General features: G+C 44.4%; 1 protein-coding gene and 1 pseudogene across 2 annotated transcripts in view; one reads left to right on the top strand and one right to left on the bottom strand.

The window, feature by feature from the left end:
• The window catches only part of Clpb (ClpB family mitochondrial disaggregase), a 126,720-nt gene extending 126,061 nt beyond the window's left edge, over positions 1-659 (top strand). For both annotated transcript variants that reach the window (XM_087908649.1, XM_087908650.1), the window contains one exon: positions 346-659. In XM_087908649.1, coding sequence (XP_087764775.1) covers positions 346-594 — 249 coding nt within the window. In that variant the 3' untranslated portion in view covers positions 595-659. The remainder of the gene's footprint in view (positions 1-345) is intronic.
• Positions 660-5,593: 4,934 nt separating this feature from the next.
• On the bottom strand, positions 5,594-5,694 carry LOC125397385 (U6 spliceosomal RNA; annotated as a pseudogene).
• Positions 5,695-20,265: the final 14,571 nt, after the last annotated feature.

Below are 20,265 nucleotides of genomic sequence, written 5' to 3'. Positions count from 1 at the left end.
ACTAGTCTCTAGTCAGGTGGTGGTGGTGCACGCCTTTAATCTCAGCACTTGGGAGGCAGAGGCAAGGGAGGCCGAGGCAAGCAGATCTCTGAGTTCAAGGCCAGCCTGGTCTACAGAGCAAATTCCAGGACATCCAGGGCTACAGAGAGAAACCCTTTCTCAAAAACAAAACAAAACACTAATCTCTAAGCAGGGTGAATAGGTATGAATCCTCATTAGAAGGACCTGGCTCTGAGGTTTGTGACTTGCCCATACAGTAAGCCATAGAGGCCAGCTCCTTGCTGAAGCTACAGGTCAGATGCAGGCTAAGGCAGTGATGGGCCTATCGCCTTCCTCCACCTGCAGGTAGAGCGCCGTGTGGTAAACCAGCTGGCAGCAGCCTATGAGCAGGACCTACTGCCAGGAGGCTGCACCCTGCGCATCACCGTGGAGGACTCAGACAAGCACCTTCTCAAGAGCCCTGACCTGCCTTCACCTGAGGCTGAGAAGCGTCCGCCCACACTGCGTCTGGAGATCATTGATAAGGACAGCAAGACCCGCAAACTGGACATCCGGGCACCACTCCACCCTGAAAAGGTGTGCTACACCATCTAGCATCCACCTGCCTGTATGTACCCTGACCATCTAATAAAGACCCCTTGCTGTGACATGGCAACTGACCTACCGTCCCCTCATGCCTACCCAAGGCCCAGCGCCCTCTCCTGCCTTCTTGGTTGTGAGGTTCATAGTCTGTTATGATCTCCAAGCGAGGAACAGGAAGGCCTGGTCTGCACTTCAGTGCGGACTCCATTCCACGTCTTCAGTAGAACAGGAACATGTTACCATAAGATCAGAAGCGTGGCAACAGAAGCCAAGTGTGGCTGGAAGAAGACAGGGCCAGCCGTGTTGTGCTCCTCTGCTTGTGCTGATGCAGCTCATCCGCATGGTACCCCGTGGGCTGGGGGAGGGGCTCCAAGCACGGGTGTCTCTAGTTCCTCCTGCGCTGTCTCTTCCCCAAGTCCGGAGCTCTCCATCACGCCCACCCAGGCGTCAAGCCTTATGACTAAGCCAGGGTAGGGCACCCGTAGGCCTGAGTGGTTCCTGCCATCCTCTGGGATGGGACTGTGGTCTCTGATGACCAAACTCAGCTCTGAGAGGAGCTTATTGAGCAGGCTGGCAGTGCAGGTACTGGAAAGCTGTGTGTCTCTTAGCTGCTGTCCCGGCCAGGTGAGTCAGGAATAAGCTGATAACTCAGCGTGGCTGTCCACTGTGGACAGCACATCGTGTGTGTTTCAGCCCAGCTAGGCAGGGTACAGCAGACCTGGCAGAAGCCACCAGTTGGCACTGTTTCCTGCAGGGTTTGGGTAGAGGCCTCCTGTCTACCTGGGTGCAGCGATAGGGCTGAAGTCAGTGCCGTGGTCATAGAAGAATGTCGTGACAATGGTCAGCCAGAGCATGAGTTCCCAACTCTGGGTGGGGCCACCCGCTACTCAGGCAGCCTGCTGATCTCTACCTCAATAATTGTAATCTCTTTTTTATTTTGAAATGGTTTAGACTTAGAAAATTCTCCTCCCCCCCTCCCTCAAAAGAAGGTGAAACTCTGAAACCTTTCAGTCGGCCTCTCCTACTTCACTCAGCGTGGGTCATGACCAGACCAGGGCCGGGAAACGCACACTGCCGCCTGCTCCTCCCAGAAACCCCACATTGCCTTTTCTTTCCATGTCCTTGTTCCTCTGCAGTCTTGCTTGACGTTTTTAAAGAGTCCTTCGGCTTGGGTTTGTCTAATGTCACTGATGAGACTGAGGGCTGCATCCTTGGCAAGGTGACCACAGAAGCCGTCTGCCCTGCTGCGTCCCAGCACCTGCACTGTTGACTGTAATCTTGAGGCTAGGGTTGTCTGTGGAAGGATTCTCTACTGTAAACTTGTAAACTTTCAGGCTGGGGTGTAGCTCAGTAGTAGACCTTGCCTAACATGCATGAGGATCCGGGTTTGATTCCCAACACCACAGAAATAAATAAGTGTGTGTGTGTGTGTGTGTGTATATATATACATATATATATATGTTTATGTGTGTGTGTGTATATATATATATATATATATATATATATATATATATATATATAGAGAGAGAGAGAGAGAGAGAGAGAGAGAGAGAGAGTTTTTCCCCTGGAAATGAAATCAAGCCAAATATACTGGCTTTTGCCTAGACTGTCAGCAATTGGGAAGTTGAGGTATGATTGTCACAAGTTTGAGGCTACCATCTGCGGCATAGTGAGTTCTAGACCAATCTAGGCTACATAGTAAAACCCTGTCTCCAAATAGAAAGAGCCAAGCAGGTAGAGCTGTATGAATTCTAGACTGGCCTGGTCTGCAGAGTGAGCTCCAGGCCAGCCAGAGCTACATAGTAAGACCCTGTCCAAATAAAAGTGGGGGGGGGGACTGTAATATGGCTCAGCAGGTTAAGGAGCTTGCTGCACAACCTGATGATTTGAGTTCAATCCCTGGAACCCATATAAAGATGGAAGGAGAGAACCAACTTCAAAAAAGTTGTCCTCTGGGTACTGAAGAGATGTCTCAGAGGTTAAGAGCACTGGCTGCTCTTCCAGAGGTCCTGAGTTCAATTCCCAGCAACCACATGGTGGCTCACAACCATCTGTAATGAAATCTGGTGCCCTCTTCTGGTGTGCAGGCAGAACACTGTATACATAATAAATAAAATCTTTAAAAAAAAATTGTCCTCTCACCTCCACATACATACAGTGGCATGAGTGCCCCCATACACACATTATTTAGTAATAATAGTAATAACTTTAAAAAGGAATAAAATGTTCTGGAAAGATACTTGAAATTGTTTGAATGTCACATGCTTAGAATTTTTCTTAGTGTTAAGTATTCACCTCAGCTTATTTGTTTTACTGCTGTGCTTACTGTATTCCTTAAGACTTTGCTGTTCCTTATTCATCTGTATTTATTAATGAGTATTCTGTTCTAAAGTCTTTTACCTCATTTATCCAGTTATGGATGCTGACTGATTCCGTTGGCTCTAATGTAGTAGGAAGTGTGCTGACCGTGCTGCCCTGTTTGGCCTTTGGCATTCCTTCAGCTCTGGCCTTGCGTCCAGCCTCAGGTTCCGGCACCTTAGACTATTCTGGGCTTACCCACCGTCTCCAAAGCACAGCTGCCATTTCTCCAAGACTCCTGTCTCCTTTTATTGTATGGACCAATGGTTTCTTGATACTTCAAGAGTAAGATCTGGACACCAGGGATGTTCATGATGTCCAGACCCTCCCAGCAGATGCACCAGAAACTAAAAAGGTCTATTAATTAATACATGCATATACATATGTCTGGTTTTATCTCTTCAACTATGTTACAAAAAAGTCATGAGTTCAAAGTGGTGCCTATAGTCCAACCTAACACTGTAATGTGTGGCAGCCTTTTTTTTTTTTTTTTGATTTATGTGTATTAGTGTCTTGCAAGTATGTATGTATCTGTACCTTATGTGTACCCTGGAGGCTAGAAGAAAGTGTTTTATACCCTGGAACTAAAGTTACAGACAATATTGAGCCACCATGTGGGTGCTGAGATTTGAACCTGGGTCCTCTGAAAAAGCAGCCAGAGCTCTTAACCACTTGGCCATCACTCCAGCACATGCAGTGGCCTTCTTAAAACCTTACTTTTCTTTTCTTCCTCTGTGGTGTCAGACTGCCCTTAGAGCAGTGGTTCTCAGCCTGTAGGTTGGGACCCCTCTGGGAATCAAATGACCCTTTCACAGTGGTTGCCTAAGACCATCCTGTGTATCAGATATTTGCATTATGATTCATAACAGTATCAAAATTACAGTTATGAACAACAAAAATAATTTTATGGGCCAGGTGGTGGTAGTGCGTGCCTTTAATCCCAGCACTTTGGGAGGCAGAGGCAGGTGGATCTCTGTGAGTTCAAGGCCAGCCTGGTCTATGGAACAAGTTCCAGGACAGGCTCCAAAGCTACATAGAGAAACCCTATCTTGGAAAACAAAAAACATTATGTTTGGCGTCACTACAACATGAGGAGCTGTACTAAAGGATCACAGCATCGGGAAGATTGAGGACCGCTTCCCTTAGATGCTCTGACTGTTAAAGGATCACAGCATTGGGAAGATTGAGGACCGCTTCCCTTAGATGCTCTGACTGTTAAAGGATCACAGCATCGGGAAGATTGAGGACCGCTTCCCTTAGATGCTCTGACTGTTAAAGGATCGCAGCATCGGGAAGGTTGAGGACTGCTTCCCTTAGATGCTCTAAGTCAGTTGGGCAGTGCACATCCCTATGTTTTATTCCTATTGGATAATCAATTGTGGACAAAAACAATTGGAATTAAACTCAAAACTAGATCATTTTTGTGCCTGGAAACCCCTTGGCTATCTTCCTGGTTGTAGGATGGGGAGCAGAATAGACCCTTGGTTATGCTGTACTTTCGTCCAGTACTAGAGCACATCCTAGTTTTGCTCGGCCTGCATGCTTGTTCTGTGGTCAGTCTTTGTCACTAGAAGGCAAGCTCCAAGAGGGCAGATGCAATCTGGCTTAATTGTCACAGAACCTGCCAGCATGCACCCAGACGCCCCAGGAATATGGAAGGTATTGTTTATTCATTGTTAGCCAGGAAGTGGGACGCACCAGGAGTGATCTGAGCAAGCAGAGCAAGGTGACAGCAGGCATCCCATGGAGGGTCCTGTCATTCATGACTGTGGCACAGAGAGAAAAGGCTGAGCTCATGGCTCAAACCTGTAATCCCTGGGGGTGAGGGGGTACTCTGGCAGGAGGACGGCACTGGCTGTTTTAGATTCAGTGGGGAGGGAAAACAAACATTTAGGGCTAAATTGATGGATCAGCCAGTAAGAATACTTAAGCCCTGCAGAGGACCGAGATTCCTTCTCAGCACACCAGTTCCATGGAATACTAACCTTCTGTGATTTGGTGCACGCATGAACTCATGAACATACCCATTAAAATAAAAAGGCTAAAGACATCTAAACCTGAATGTTTTCTTGAAGTAAATCTTAATAAATAGGGGCTGGGGAGATGGTTAAGAGCACTGACTGCTCTTCCAGAGGATCCAGGTTCAATTCCCAGCACGCATGTGGCAGCTCACAACTGTCTGTAAGTCCAGTTCCAGGCAACCCAACACCCTTATACAAACATACACAGAGGCAAAACACCAATGCACATAAAATAAAAAATTAAAAAAAAATCTTAGAAATAGGCAGAAAATGGACAATCAAAGCTGAAGTTTGGGAGGAAAAAATAAGATAAATTAACTCACTAGGCAGTGGTGGCACACGCCCTTAAATTCAGCACTTGGGAGGAAGAGGCAGGCAGATCAGTGAGTTCGAGGCCAACCTGGTCTACAAAGAAAGTTCAGGACAACCAGGACTTTTACACAGAAAATTCTGTCTCCAAAAAAAAAAAAAAAAAAAAAACCAGAAAACAAAAAAAACTGCAACAATTAACCAGCCAAATGTGGGATCTCACACCTATAGTCCCAGACTAAGGAGGCTGGGCGGATGGATCTTCATGAATTAGCTGAAAGTGTAAGTTAAATAGGGAAAATTTCCTGAGCCAGCTAAAGGAAAAGAGAACCCAGAAAAAGCCAAAAATGCAGGTCAACCTTGCGCAGGAGCCATGTTAATCTCTGTATTGTTCTAATTTTACTATATGTGCTGCGGTCAGGACGTATGAGAAAAGAATAAAATAAAAACAGCAAAACAATAAGCAACTTCAAAAACAAAACAACAACAAAAAGCCAGAAATGAAAATCCAAGATTAAGAGTATGGAATTAGATAAAATCAGAGAATGGGGATTTTTATATATGTATAATTTCACAGTAACAAGTTTGCAAACAGGGTAAATGACAATTTTCTAGGAACACTGGCTCTAGATGCAGTCTGCTGTGGGCTGGCGTGCCGCTAGTGACAGTGGTCACAGAGTCTGCGAGAGACTGTGTCTAGTCACTAGCACCACGGAAAACTTCCTGTGTTGGTTTGCTTTTGTTTGGCTAGTTGGGTTTGGGGTTTTTGTTTCGTTTTGTGGCTTGAGTTTTTGTGTATTTTTGTACGTTTTAGAATAGGATTTTACTGTGTAGACCTGGCTGGCTTTGAACTTGTGAGATCCACCTGCCTCTGCCTCCCCACTGCTGGGATTAATGGTGTGAGCCACCACAGCTCTCCACAAAAAGCATTTCAATTAAACTTTTGTGGGGGTTTGTTTTCGTGTTTGGGGGAGGGGTGTGTAGATGTCAGGGTCAGCCTCGGGTGTATTACTCAGTAGCCATTTGCCCTGGGTTTTTGTTAGTATGTTTTTTTATTTAAAGTGTTTTATGATAAAAATACTTTATCAGTATTTTTACTTATTTCGTGTGTGGAAAGGAGGAAGGCATGTATGCCAGGCATGCATGTGAAGGTTTGGGGACAGGCAGCTTTACCTACTGAACTATCCCATGACCCAGAATTCCTGAGACGGGCTCACTGGAGTGGAGACTGAGCTGGCTGCCAGGGACCTGCCTGCCTCCCTTGGCAGTGCTGTGGGTATATTTATATATGTGCTGGTTAGTGTCAACGCGACACAAACTGAAGTCATCTGGGAAAAGAGGGGCTGCCTTCGTTTGGCTAGGGAGTGGGCAAGTCTGGGGGACATTTTTTAATTGCAGATTTAAGTAGGAGGACCCAGCCTTGTGTGGGCAACGGGTGTTGTTGGTGGGACCATTGCAGCTCATTCTTGTAATCCCAGCACTTGGGAGGTGGAAGCAGGAGGATCATCCCTGGGTAGTGACTTAAGAGGTCTGAGCTATGTGAAACCCCTTGGAACAGAATAAATAACAGACCCACATGTATTCAGACTTGGCAGAAGTGACTGACAGCCACAGTCTCCCTCTGACTGCATGCGGAAAGCCAAGCGAGTTGAACTGTAGACTCTGGTTTCATGAAGGCGTGCAGCTGCTGCCCAGGGTAATTATGATTAAGGAAGAGAATCCTCATATTTAGAAAATATAAAGGCGCTACTTCAGGAGCCTGAGTTTATCGTGCACGCTGTAAACCAAGGCGAAACAGCAGTCAGCATTTGGAGTCTCCAGAGAGGTATGCAGAGATTCTTTGTGTTATTTTTGCAAACTTTTCTGTAAATTTAGAACTACTTCAAAATTAAGGCCTTTAAATGAAAGATGAGCATCAGTGTGTGTAGTTTTGAGTGGGGTGTGTTAACCTGATGACCAGTTTCGAGTGGGATTTCTTAAACCTGAGTTGGAAATATTTGTATATGATAGAACACCAAAAAACTAATAACTTTTGCTTTTAAGCACCAAGCCTGTCTTGAGAGGCTGAAGTAGGACACTGCCTAGAAGGCTTCACTGGGGAGAATACCAGTTGGTACAGATGTTGGGGGGTAAATTCTCTTGTTGTACAGCTGTGTATTTAGAAAATCCAAAGGGCAGTTGTAAAAACCTATTAGCATTAAAGATATTTGGTGAATGACTAAATAAAAGCTGAATGTACAAAAAAAAATCTCTTTATTCTGTCGGCGTATTAGTCGCTTTCCTGTGGCTGTGATAATCACCATGACCAGCAGTGTACAGGAGAAAATGTCGATTTGGGGCTGACCGTCCCAGAGCGGTGAGCCCATCGCTGCCGGGAACGGGGCAGGAGACAGCAGTGCGCCTGCACGTGAGGGATCGCATCTTCCACCATAAACAGGAACCTCAAACTCTACGCCTATGCTTTCCTCCAGCAAGGCCACACCTGAGTGTCCCTAGCTATCACAAGATAGGGAGCACTTCATTCAGAACCACAACCAGTAACGAAGCGAGGAGAACAAAAAGCATTCGGATCTCAGTGGCATCAAGCGAGGGGGGCAGTTACTCGGGCGCCGATATCCATACAAAGGAGGAGCAGCTGGACATCTTAGGGACAGCAGTGGGAAGGAAATGCCGAAGTCTTCACTTTTAGACAAGTTTTAAACCATGTTAGTGTGCTACCTATGCAATATTATAGTCTTAAGAAATTTAACCAGAGGAGAAAAACATTGACCCATCTCTGACAAAATCTAAGTACTGGAGCTGTAGCTCGGTTGGTGGTGTGATCGCCTAGCGTGTGGAGTTCTGGGCTCAGCATCAGCTACAGGACCACGCGCTCTCAGCTATACCAGCTTTATAGTCAGACTGATCCTTGCCACGAAGGTCGCCTGCAGCAATCAAAATTTGCAAACCTCAAAAAGAGAGCCTCCGGAGGTGAAGTGGGGAGACACTGTGTCCCATTTAAGAAAATAAGTCCATAGAAGCCATCTCTGGAAAAAGTATAATAACAGGTTTACCTAACACCTTTGTTTTTGTTCTTGTTTTTTGAGATGAGATAGCCCTGGCTGACCTTCAACTTACTTTGTAGCCTTCCCTGTTCTGGGATCTCCTTGGTTTTATTATATGTAGGTGAATGTGCACCACATGCATGTTTTGTGCTCACAGAAGCAGAAGAGGGTGTCAGCCACTGAAACTGGGGTTACAGAAAGTTGTATGTGACCTTGTGGGTGATGGGAATTGAACCCAGGTCCTTTACAAGAGCAATAAACACTTAACCACTGAGCCTTAATTCTTGGATTCACTCATGCACCACCAGGTCCAGTGAAGTAAAGTCTTTTGCATAACTGACTTAAAAATGCTCAAATAACCAAAGACAGACATGGATAGAGTTAGATACTCTGTGGACACCGTGTAAGTGTTAAGGTAGACTTATAACTCAGGGCTAAAGTGCCTGCCTAGCATGAATAAGGCCCTGGATTTGACCCCTAATACACACACACACACACACACACACACACACACACAGGAACAGAGGTAATACATGTTTGTAATCCCAGTAGTCAAGTGGTTGAGGCAGGAAGGTCATGGTTCAAGGCCAGACTAGGTAGTGACTGTCTGCGACCTCAATTCTCAGCAGGAGGCAGGACGGGAGTGCGAGTGCACTCCCAACTGTTGTGAGCTTGAGGTCACCCTGAGTCACATTTTAATCCTGTCAGGAAAGAAAAATGAGAGGAGACAGAGAAGAAATAAGGGCTGAAAACTTCCCAAATTTGATGAAAGACATCCACATAAACGTTTGGAAGGTTCTATGACCTCATTAGAAACCGATTATGTCAACCTGACACAAGTGCCTGAGGAGGAAACCCTGGGGAAGTGGGCATTTTCTTGTTTGAAGATTGATGTGGATGGTCCCGCCCATTGTAGGCCACACTAGTCCTGGGCAGGTGGGCCTGATTATGTAAGGAAAGCCACATGGAGTGAACCAGTAAGCAGCAGTCCCCTAGGTGACCGGTCCACGTGGACTATGACCTGGGGTGGGACGCAAACCCTTTCTTTCCTCCCTGTTTGCTTTTGGTCCTGGATGCTCAGCACAGCAACAGAGACGCTTAGTAGGGCTACGCATCACACTCAGACCTGTGCAGGAATCTTGAAGGCAGCGAGAGAGAAACAGCTCACGGATAAGGATCCAAAGTAACACTAGAGGCAGCCCCCGCCCCTTTTTCAGAGATATAAACAGGAGGCAGTGGGCTAGTAAATCCAACATGCTTTAAAGGTCAGTAAAGATGCTTGCTGCCAAGTCTGATGCTTTGAGTTCAGTCCTTGAGATCCACACTATAGAAGGGGAGAACCAACTCCAGCAATTGGTTCTCAGACCTACACTCACGCAGTAGAATATGCGTACAACAAACAGAAATTTCTGTTGTCGTTGTTTAAAAAGAAAGAGTTGAGGCCAGGGCGTGGTAATACACACCTTTAACCCCAGCACTCGAGAGTCAGAGGCAGGTGGATCTCTGTGAGTTCAAGGCCAGCCTGGTCTACCAGAGATAGTTGCAGGACAGGTTCTAAAACTACAGCAAAGGGGTTGGAGAGATGGCTCAGCGGTTAAGAGCATTTCCTGCTCTTCCAAAAGTCCTGAGTTCAATTCCCAGCAACCACATGGTGGCTCACAACCATCTGTAATGAGGTCTGGTGCCCTCTTCTGGCCTTCAGGCATACACGCAGAAAGAATATTGTATACATAATAAAATAAATAAATAAATAAATTTTTTAAAAAAATAAAATAAAACTACAGCAAAACCCTGTCTCGGAAAAAAAAATCCCGAAAATAAATAAATAAGTAACAAATTATTAAAGTCGGAAATGACAGTGGGTGTTGACAGAGGTTTCTGTCCCACCAGGTTCCACAGCCGTTCAGTCCCAATGAAATACACAGAGGTCTACATTAATTATAAACTGGTTGGCCTATTAGCTCAGGCTTCTTATTAATTCTTATAAGTCCATAATTCTTATCTGTGTCAGCCGTGTGGTTTGGTACCTTTTATCAGTGAGGCGTTCTCATCTTGCTGACTCTGTGTTAACTGCAGACTGAGCCTTTCTTCTTCCCAGAATTCTATTCTGGTCACCCACCTATACTTCTTGCCTGGCTACTGGTCAATCAGCATTTTATTAAATTAATACAAGTGACAAGTCTTTACATAGTACAAGTGGGGCATTTCTAGTATGAATAACTGTGTGCAGACAAATGGCTGGTCTAGAGAAAATGGATAAATCCCAAGAGATTTAAAATCTGTCAAGGCAGGCTGGAAAGATGAGTTGGCAGTTAAAAGCACTTAGGACTCCTCCAGAGGACCTGAATTCGATTCCCAGCACCCTTATGGTGCCTTTAACTCCAGTTCCAGGGGATCTGATGCCATCTTCTGGCTTCTTGGAGCACCAGACATACATTCTGTATGCTCTGTGGTACACAGACATACATTCAGGCAAAACACTCATACACATAAAAATAATAATAATAAAAATAGTTAAAATGGGGGTGGAGAAAATATAAACAGACTCATCATGAATCTATAAATCTATTTCTCATTGCCATATCAAAACCCCTGAAGCACTTATAGAAAATGCTTATCCAGGGCTAGGGAGATGGCTCAATGGTTAAGAGCACTGGCTGCTCTTCCAGAGGTCCTGAGTTCAATTCCCAGCAACCACATGGTGGCTCACAACCATCTGTAATGAGATCTAGCATCCTCTTCTGGCATGCGGGCATACATGGAGGCAGAATGTTGTATACATAATAAATAAATAAATCTTTAAAAAAAATAAACCGCTTATCCACTCATAGTATTGGAAGTTCAAAAACATGGCACAAGCTGTTCTGGTGAAAGTGGCAGGTACTGAGGGCACATGGGAGACTGAGTACTGACATCTAGGAGGAAGAGACATGTTCTAAGGACCTCCCGTCAGGTCAGCAGTGCCTTCCAATGCCACAACCTTGGTGGGTAAAATACAGGGTCAATATCCATTTTAAAACCATAGCAACTAGGAAGGAGATTAAATCAGTAACCAAAAATGTCCTGACAAGGGGCTGGAGAGATAGCTCAATGGTTAAGAGCACTGCCTGTTATTCCAGAGGTCCTGAGTTCAATTCCCAGCAACCACATGGTAACTCACAAACATCTCTTACTAGATTTGATGCCCTCTTTTGGCATAGAAGTTGTATGTGCAGATAGAGTACTCACATTCTTAAAATTGATAAATCTTTAAAAAAAAATTGTCCTGACAAAATCCCTAGGCCAGATGGCTTCAGTAGTTAATTCCCCCAAAGAGTTAAAGAACAAACAAGAATTCTAAAGCTCTAAAAACTGAAAGGAAGATACACTTCTAACTAGCCTATGACCAGGCTATCTCAATACCAAAGGCAAGACAAGACACAGGAAGATGACAGTCAGCATCTCTTGTGAACACATGTCTGAAGTCTAGCAAAACATAAGCGACCCAAATTTAGTGGCTTGTTAAAAGGATCACATGTTGTCACTAAGTAGGATTTATCCCTGAATGCAGGGCTAATTCATGAGAGAAGAATCTGTCAATTCACTACACCCCACTAACAAAGAGGGAGGAAATGCACGTGATCTTCTCGCTTCATATAGAGAACGAACTGACAAAATGTTATGCCTTCTCTTGATTTAAAAAAAAATTAGAATCCCAGCACTTGGGAAGCAGAGACAGGCAGATCTCTGTGAGTTCAAGGCCAGCCTGGGCTACAAAGCGAGTTCCAGGACAGCTGGGGCTGCAAAGAAGGAAGGAGGGGAGGGGAAAAAAGGAGGATGGAGAGAAGGAGGGGAGGGGAAAAAAGGAGGCTGGAGAGATGCTCGTTGCTGCTCTAGCAGAGGACCAGGCTGGTTCCCAGCTCCTACCCGGTGCCTCTCAACTGTTTCCTCACTCCTCTTAGGGATCTGATGCCCTTCTCTGGCCTTAATAGGCACCAGGCATGAAGGCATTGCACACACAAACATGCAGGCAAAACATGCATACACATAAAATGTAAAGAAATCTTTAAAAATTACTAAAGAAGTTTTAAAGTAACCCACAAAATGGGAGGAAGTATTTGTACAATAGAGGATTAAAGGGTGAGCACCCAGGTGGGGTGGCTCACAACCACCTAGGTATAATTCCAGCTCCAGGGATCTAGCACTTCAAAATTATCTATTTATTTATTATTTTTGATTTTTCAAGGCAGGGTTTTTCTGTGTAGCTTTGAAGCTGTCCTGGAACTCCTTCTGTAGACCAGGCTGACCTCAAACTCACAGAAATTCCCCTGCCTCTGCCTCCCAAGTGCTGGGATAAAGACATGTGCCACCGCCACCCAGCAATATTTTGTCACCTTTTCTGGCTGGGTAGTACTCACGATCCAGACATGCTACATTTTGTTTGTGCATCCGTCAGTTGACAGGACTGGGCTTGTTTCTAATCTGCTGTTCTGAGTGAGTATTACAGTGTCTTAATTCCTACAATTTTTTGTTTTGTTTTGTTTTGTTTTGTTTTTCGAGACAGGGTTTCTCTGTGTAGTCCTGGCTGTCCTGGAACTCACAGAGATACACCTGCCTCTGCCCCTAGAATTCCAGGGTGATTAAAGGCATGCACCACCACTGACCAGCTCTTATCAACTCTGTATAGCCTATCCTGGAACTCTCTCTGTAGGCAGGCTGGCCTCGAACTCACTGAGATCTGCCTGACTCTGCCTCCTAAGTGCTGGAATTTAAGATGTGTGCCACCACTCCCAACTCAAAATTATTTTTAAAGAAGGAAGGAAAAACAGGAAAAGACATTTTAAGGGTTGGAGATATAATTTAATGTTATCATACTAGCTTGGAGTGTATCAGATGCCATAGGGCCCTGAATCCCTACCACTAATAAATCAATCAACAAACAAATTAATTAATCAATAAATAGGAAGTTGCCTGCCAGGATAAGTCCAATTCTTCTTAAGAATGTACTCTCTGGGGCTGGAGTGATGGCTCAGAGGTTAAGAGCATTGCCTGCTCTTCCAAAGGTCCTGAGTTCAATTCCCGGCAACCACATGGTGGCTCACAACCATCTGTAATGAGGTCTGGTGCCCTCTTCTGACCTGAAGGCATACACACAGACAGAATATTGTACACATAATAAATAAATATTTTTAAAAAAGAATACACTCTCTGCAGAGTGATAGTGGCACACACCCCCATCCCCACCCAACCCCCGTGCCTCAGCCCCACAGTGGGCGGTATCACTGGCCCTACTTGCTCTGAGGCTGCCACGTTCCTGGGCCGAGCAGCGACTCCTTTCCTTGCATCTCTAGATTGCAGATGGCTGTTGTGGGACTACCCGGCCTCTGATTGTGTAAGTCAATCTAATAAGCCCCCTTTATAATTACATATCAATTCTGTTGGCTCTTCTCCTCTATGTCAGTAACCATAGCAACAATAGAACCTATATCCAGATCAACTCTTCACTAAGTTACCTAATTTTCCCAGGCTGTTAGTCCAGCAGAGGAACATGCCCATATCTAGACATAAATTTCATTTTAGCATCTGCTGCCCACACATACTGTCCAATGTTAAATTAAAACTTATGCATTACAACTCAAAGGACAAGAAGAATATTGGGACAACTGAATATCCATACGCAAAGAAATAAACTCAATCTATTTCTCACAATGTACACAAAAATTAACTCATAATGGATAAAAGACGTAATCATAAGAATGAAGCTGTATCCATTGGTGGTGGCTGTAGCACACCTTTGATCCCAGCACTCAGAAGGCAGAGGCAGGTGGATCTCTGTGCATTTGAGGTCAACCTGGTCTAAGAGCAAGTTCCAGGGTAGCTGGGCAGTTACACACAGAGAAAAAGCATTAGCAGTACAATATTCACCCAGAGCTTGTTGGCCAGTCAGTCCAGCACAGGTGTCAGGAGGGGCCCTGTCTCAAAAACAAGGCAGAGAGCAATCAAGAAAGACGCCTGAAACCACCCTCTGGCCTTCACAAACACCTACACACACACACACCTACACACACACACACACCTACACACACACACAAACACCTACACACACACACACCTACACACACACACACTGTGGTGGCTTGAATGGCCCTGATAGACTCATGTGTTTGAATGTGTGGTCCACAGTTGGTGGAATTGTTTGTGAACGATTAGGAGGTGTGGCCTTGTTGGAGGAGGTGTGTCACTGAAAGTGAACTCAGAGGTTTCAAAAGCCCATGCATTCCCAGCACTGTGTGCTCTTGTGTTCTCTCTCTCTTCTCTCTCTCTCTCTCTCTCTCTCTCTCTCTCTCTCTCTCTCTCTCTCTCTCTCTCTCCCCTTTCCTCCCTCTCTCCCTCCCTCCCTTGAACTTACTGATCAGGATGTAAGCTCTCAGGTGCTGCTCCTGTGGCATGCTTGCCTGCTGCCATACCCCCACCCTAATGGAACTGTATTCACCCTCTGGGAACTGTAAGCAAGCCCCCAGTTTATGTCTTGGTCATGGTGTCTCTTCATGACAATAGAAAAGTAACCAATACACATTTATATACAAAGATGCAAACAAAAAGATACACAAAGATACACATAGTGTGTGCTAGAGCATCATTATGCCTGAGATAAGTGCAAATCAAAACCAGAATAAGGTCTTATTTATACTCATTAGGAAAACTCTAATTTTTTAAGTAAAATTTAAAGAATAAGAGTTAATAAGAGCTGGGCATGTCTTTAATCATCCCAGAACTCTGGAGGCAGAGGCAGGTGGATCTCTGTGAATTCCAGAACAGCCAGGACTACACAGAAAAACCCTGTCTCGAAAAACAAACAGAACAAAACAAAACAAAACAAAAAACATAAGAATTAAGACACTGAGACAGTGACAGACAGTGGTAGCACATATGTGCCTTTAATCCCAGCACTTGGGAAGTAGAGGCAGGTGGATCTCTGTGAGTTCGAGATCAGCCTGGTCTACAGAGCTAGTTCCAGAACAGGCTCCAAAGCTACAGAGAAACCCTATCTCAAAAAAACAAAACAAAACAAAAAAAAAAATCGTAAGAATTAAGATACTGGAACACTCTCTCAGAACAGCAGATTAGAAACAAGCCCAGTCCTGTCATCTGACGGATGCACAAACAAAATGTAGCATGTCTGGATCGTGAGTACTACCCAACTAGAAAAGGTGATAAAATATTGCCTGGTGGTGGTGGCACATGTCTTTATCCCAAGTGTGGGAGGCAGAGGCAGGGGAATTTCTGTGAGTTTGAGGTCAGCCTAGTCTACATACAGAGCGAGTTCCAGAAGCCAGGACCTCACAGAGAAACCCTGTCTCGGGGGAGTGATAAAAATGTGGACACATGGTACAGCATGGGCTAAACCTTGAGAGCCTCATGCTGAGCGAAAGACGTCAGCCGCCAAAGAGACACATTGTATCACATTTCTATCAGAATGCCCAGAATAGAGATGGACAGCAAGCTAGTGCTTACCAGGTGCCAGCAAAGGGAAGAATGGGAAGCAATGGCGTAATGGATTTAGGACTTTCTGGAACTCAATAGGAATGATGTCCTGCAACATTGTAAATGCATGAAATGCCACTCAATGATGTAGCCCCAAGTGGCCTTTTAACTCAGAGAGAAGTGCTTACCTCTGCCACCCAGGTGCTAGGATCTAAGGTGTGTGCCACCACTGATGGCCAAAAATTACATTTGAGAGTGGTCTAAATGTTGAGCTTTTGATTTATATGCATGCGTATATATACCATAACTTTTGAGAGACGTGGTTTTAATGATCTTAGACTAACCAATGGTGTCTTAGATGTGGACGTCAATTACTAAAGCTCTAAGGTGGGTCCTCGCACCAGCGTTCCAGTCCTGTGAGTCTCCTCTTCTGCCTCTTTCTTTCCATTCTGGCCAGAGCCTAAGCATGTGGCTCAGGTGCTTTGGGCTTCCTATCCTTGCCTAAGTCCCCCTCCCCAGCACAGGCTGCCTCACCTGCGGCTGACTCTACGCCAGCTTAACTCAGAAACCTGTGCTTCTTATCACTGCTCTTCCCCAGGCTCCCCTATGGCAGCTGCGGGATTTACAATTTGCCTACCACGAGGTTCATCTTTAAAACTCTAATAAAATTGTCTCAAATTTTGAAGAAAAAAAAAAGAAAAGAAAAAAGAAATCAAGGAGCAGTGGGTGTAGCTCATTGGGTAAAGTGATCACCCAGCAAGTGCCAAGTGGGGATTTCATATAAATAGGCCACTCACCTGTGCTCACAGCACTCCGCAGGTGGAGGCGGGAAGTTCAGAAGTTCGAGGTCATTCTCAGCAATAGTAATTGTCAGCCTTCCTAAAGCTGCGATCTCATGTTGTGGTGACCCCAACCACAAAAGTATTTCATTGCTACTTCATGCCTATAATTTTGCTACTGTTATGAATCATAATATAAATATCTGATATGCAGGATATCTGAAAGCCATGTGAAAGGGTCGTTGACCCCCAAATAAGTGGCAACCCACAGGTTGAGGACTGCTGCCCTACAGCATAGTGAGGTAACCAATCTGGGCTACAAGAAAACACCACACACACAAACACACGCACATCATCCCAGATACACACACACATACACACACTTTTGCTAAAAAAAGAAATTGAACTTTATCAAAATTTAAGAAGTTGGGACGGAGAGATTACTCACCTATTAGAAAAATGGTAGCTGCTCTTAATTTAATTTTCAGCACCAACTTCAGGTGACTCCTAAACACCTCCAGCTCCCAAGCATCTGATGCCCTCTTCTGGCCTCTTCAAGTACCTGAACACATGGCATAAATCTACACACACGCACACACACACACACACACACACACTGAAAATAACCTTTTGAAAAATGAGAAGATTAAAAAAACCTTTATTTGTAAGGAACACTCTCAAAGACAGGTGTAGCTTACTTGGCAGAGTGCCTGGCTTGCCTGTATAATGTAAAACACTATCTCAAAAAAAAATTAAACAAAAGGCAGTATTATTAGTATTAGTATTAGTACTAGTATTAGTATTAGTAGGTGGTGGCACACACCTTTAATCCCAGCACTTGTGAGGCAGAGGCAGACCAGCCTGTGAGTTCAAGGCCAGCCTGGTCTATGGAGCTAGTTCCAGGACAGAGCTGTTATTCAAATAAACCCTGTCTGAAAAAAACCAAAAATAAATAAATAAAAATAAGAAAGAAAGAAAGAAAGAAAGAAAGAAAGAAAGAAAGAAAGAAAGAAAGAAAGCAAGCAAAGATAGTATTATGAAGAAATGGGAGTGTGGGATTGGAGAGATGGCTCAGTGGTTAAAAGCACTGGCTGTTCCAGAGAACACGAGTTCAATTCCCAAGACCCACACAGCAGCTCACAACCCTCGTGATAAAATATAAAATAATAGAAATGGGTTCATTTAAGATGTAAGAGATAGGGGCTGGAGAGATGGCTCTTTCAAAGGTCCTGAGTGTAATTCCCAGCAACCACATGGTGGCTCACAACCATCTGTAATAAGATCTGGTGCCCTCTTCTGGCCTGCAGGCAGACATGCAGGAAGAACACTGTATACATAATAAATAAATAAACCTTTAAAAAAAGATATAAGAGATAGCTAGAAATACACTTAAGCTATTGGCCAAACAGTACTGCAATTAATACAGTTTCTGTGTGATTATTTTGGTTCCGGGTGCCCAAGAATGAACGAGCGGTCTCTGCCAACGACAACTGTCTGTAACTCCAATTCCAGAGGGTCCAACACCCTTGAACAGATATACATGCAGGCAAAACATCAATACACATAAAAGTAAAGTGAATAGATAAATAAAATTTTTCTAAAGTTTAAAATAAAGAAAAAAGAACATGAGCATAGTGGTGCATACCTTTGATCCCAGCGCTCAGGCACAGTGGTGCACACCTTTGATCCCAGTGCTCAAGCACAGTGGTGCACACCTTTGATCCCAACGCTCAGGCATAGTGGTGCACACCTTTGATCCCAGCGCTCAGGCACAGTGGTGCACACCTTTGATCCCAGCGCTCAGGCATAGTGGTGCACACCTTTGATCCCAGCGCTCAGGAGGTAGCGATGGGAGGGTCTCTGGGATTTCAACCAGCCTGGTCTATGTGGTGAGATCCAGGATAGGTAGATCTTCATAGTGAGACTCTATCTCAAAAAAAAAAAGAAGAAGTGAAAACAATCTACAGATTGAAAGAAATTTCTAAAACAGTAACTTAATAAGGATCTGGTTTTCAGGGTATATAAGGAACTACAACTTAACAATAAAAGGAACCTGATATTTAAAATGAGCAAAGGGTATGAGCAAAGGGTAATGAATACACTTTCACCCAAAAAAAGATAATTAAGTGGCCAATAAGCACTGAAATATGTTCAAGTTTTAGCCTTAAGGGAAATGCAAATTAAAATCACAATGAGAAAACAGGTATGGTGTCCCAAGCTTGTAATTCCAGCACTTGGGAGGTAGAAGCATAGATCAGAAGTTAGAGGTCTGGGGGCTAGAGAGATGGCTTAGTGATAAGAACACTGACTGTTCTTCCTGAATCCAATTCCCAGCACCCATGACCATCTATTTATAACTATAGTCCAATGGGATCCAGTGCCCTCTTCTGGTCTGCATACATGAAGACAGAACACCCATATGCATAAAATATATACATAAATAAGTCTCTTAAAAAAGAAAGAAAGAGCCGGGTGGTGGTGGTGCACACCTTTAATCCCAGCACTCAAGAGGCAGAAGCAGGCAGATCTCTGTGAGTTCGAGACCAGTCTGGTCTACAAGAGCTAACTCCAGGACAGGTTCCAAAGCTACAGAAAAACCCTGTCTCGAAAAAAAAAAAAAAGGGAGAAGAAGAAGAAGAAGAAGAAGAAGAAGAAGAAGAAGAAGAAGAAGAAGAAGAAGAAGAAGAAGAAGAAGAAGAAGGAAAAGAAAGAAAGAAAGAAAGAAAGAAAGAAAGAAAGAAAGAAAGAAAGAAAGAGAGAAAGAAAGAAAGAAAGAAGTTCAGTGGTAGTCTCGACCACAGAGTGAGTTCAAACCCAGTCCGGGATATGTGGAGACCCTGTCTTAACTAACAACAGCAGGTCAGTTTGATCAGAAGGACCTAGGAGATTGGTAAAGCTTACCTCTGTGTATGTGAGTCAGAGAGGAAAGAAATATAGGAGGTAAGGAGAGGGGAGGGAAAGGGAGGACACAGCGATGCTGGCATTTGATCTGTTGAAGATCCTGGATTGATAAAATGAGTTCATGACTTAGCAGACTGTATCAGTGTATTAAGCTGAAATAGTTTTTAAAATATTTTATTAACTCTGAGAATTTTACACAATGTGTTTTGATCATATTTACCCCTTCCCTTAACTCCTTCCAGATCCATCCCCCCATTTTGTGCTTTCTTTTCTTTTTGGTTAATAACCCATGGACTCCAGTTTGTGCTGCTGACGTGTAGGGTCATCCATGGGATGAGGCTGACCTGCCAGGAACCACACCCTTAGAGAAAATTCATTCTCCCTCCCTCAGAAACCTCAAGTCCTCCCAAGTTAGGGGTGGGGATTTGGGTTTGTGGAAAGCTGACTGGCTTGCCCTTGTGCAGGTCTGGAGCAGGCAACCAGAGCCTGTCATGCCAGAAGACTCCGGCTTTGCCCCGTCCTCTTCAGTCTTCCACTCTTTCTTCTCTCTCTTCCAAGACGGTCCCTGAACCTTGGAAGAAGGAGGCTACAATATTTTTAATGAAGCAATTTAAATATAGAAATAAAAATGAAGGAGTAAAGGGATGTCTCAATAGGCAGTGAAAAGTTTCTGCTTCCCAATAAGCCTCTCTGCCAACGCAGTAATCCAAAGCAAACGCAATCAAACAGAATTAGAAAAAGCCCAGATTTAATGGATACCTAGAAGGAAGACGGGAAAGCCACATGTCTGTTCTCTGGGGTGCTGTT

Source organism: Myodes glareolus, chromosome 7, assembly GCF_982192425.1.
Source record: "Myodes glareolus chromosome 7, mMyoGla1.1, whole genome shotgun sequence".
Lineage (NCBI taxonomy): Eukaryota > Metazoa > Chordata > Mammalia > Rodentia > Cricetidae > Myodes > Myodes glareolus.
The sequence above is the reverse complement of the archived record's forward strand: the minus strand, read 5'-3'. Positions and strand labels throughout refer to the sequence as shown.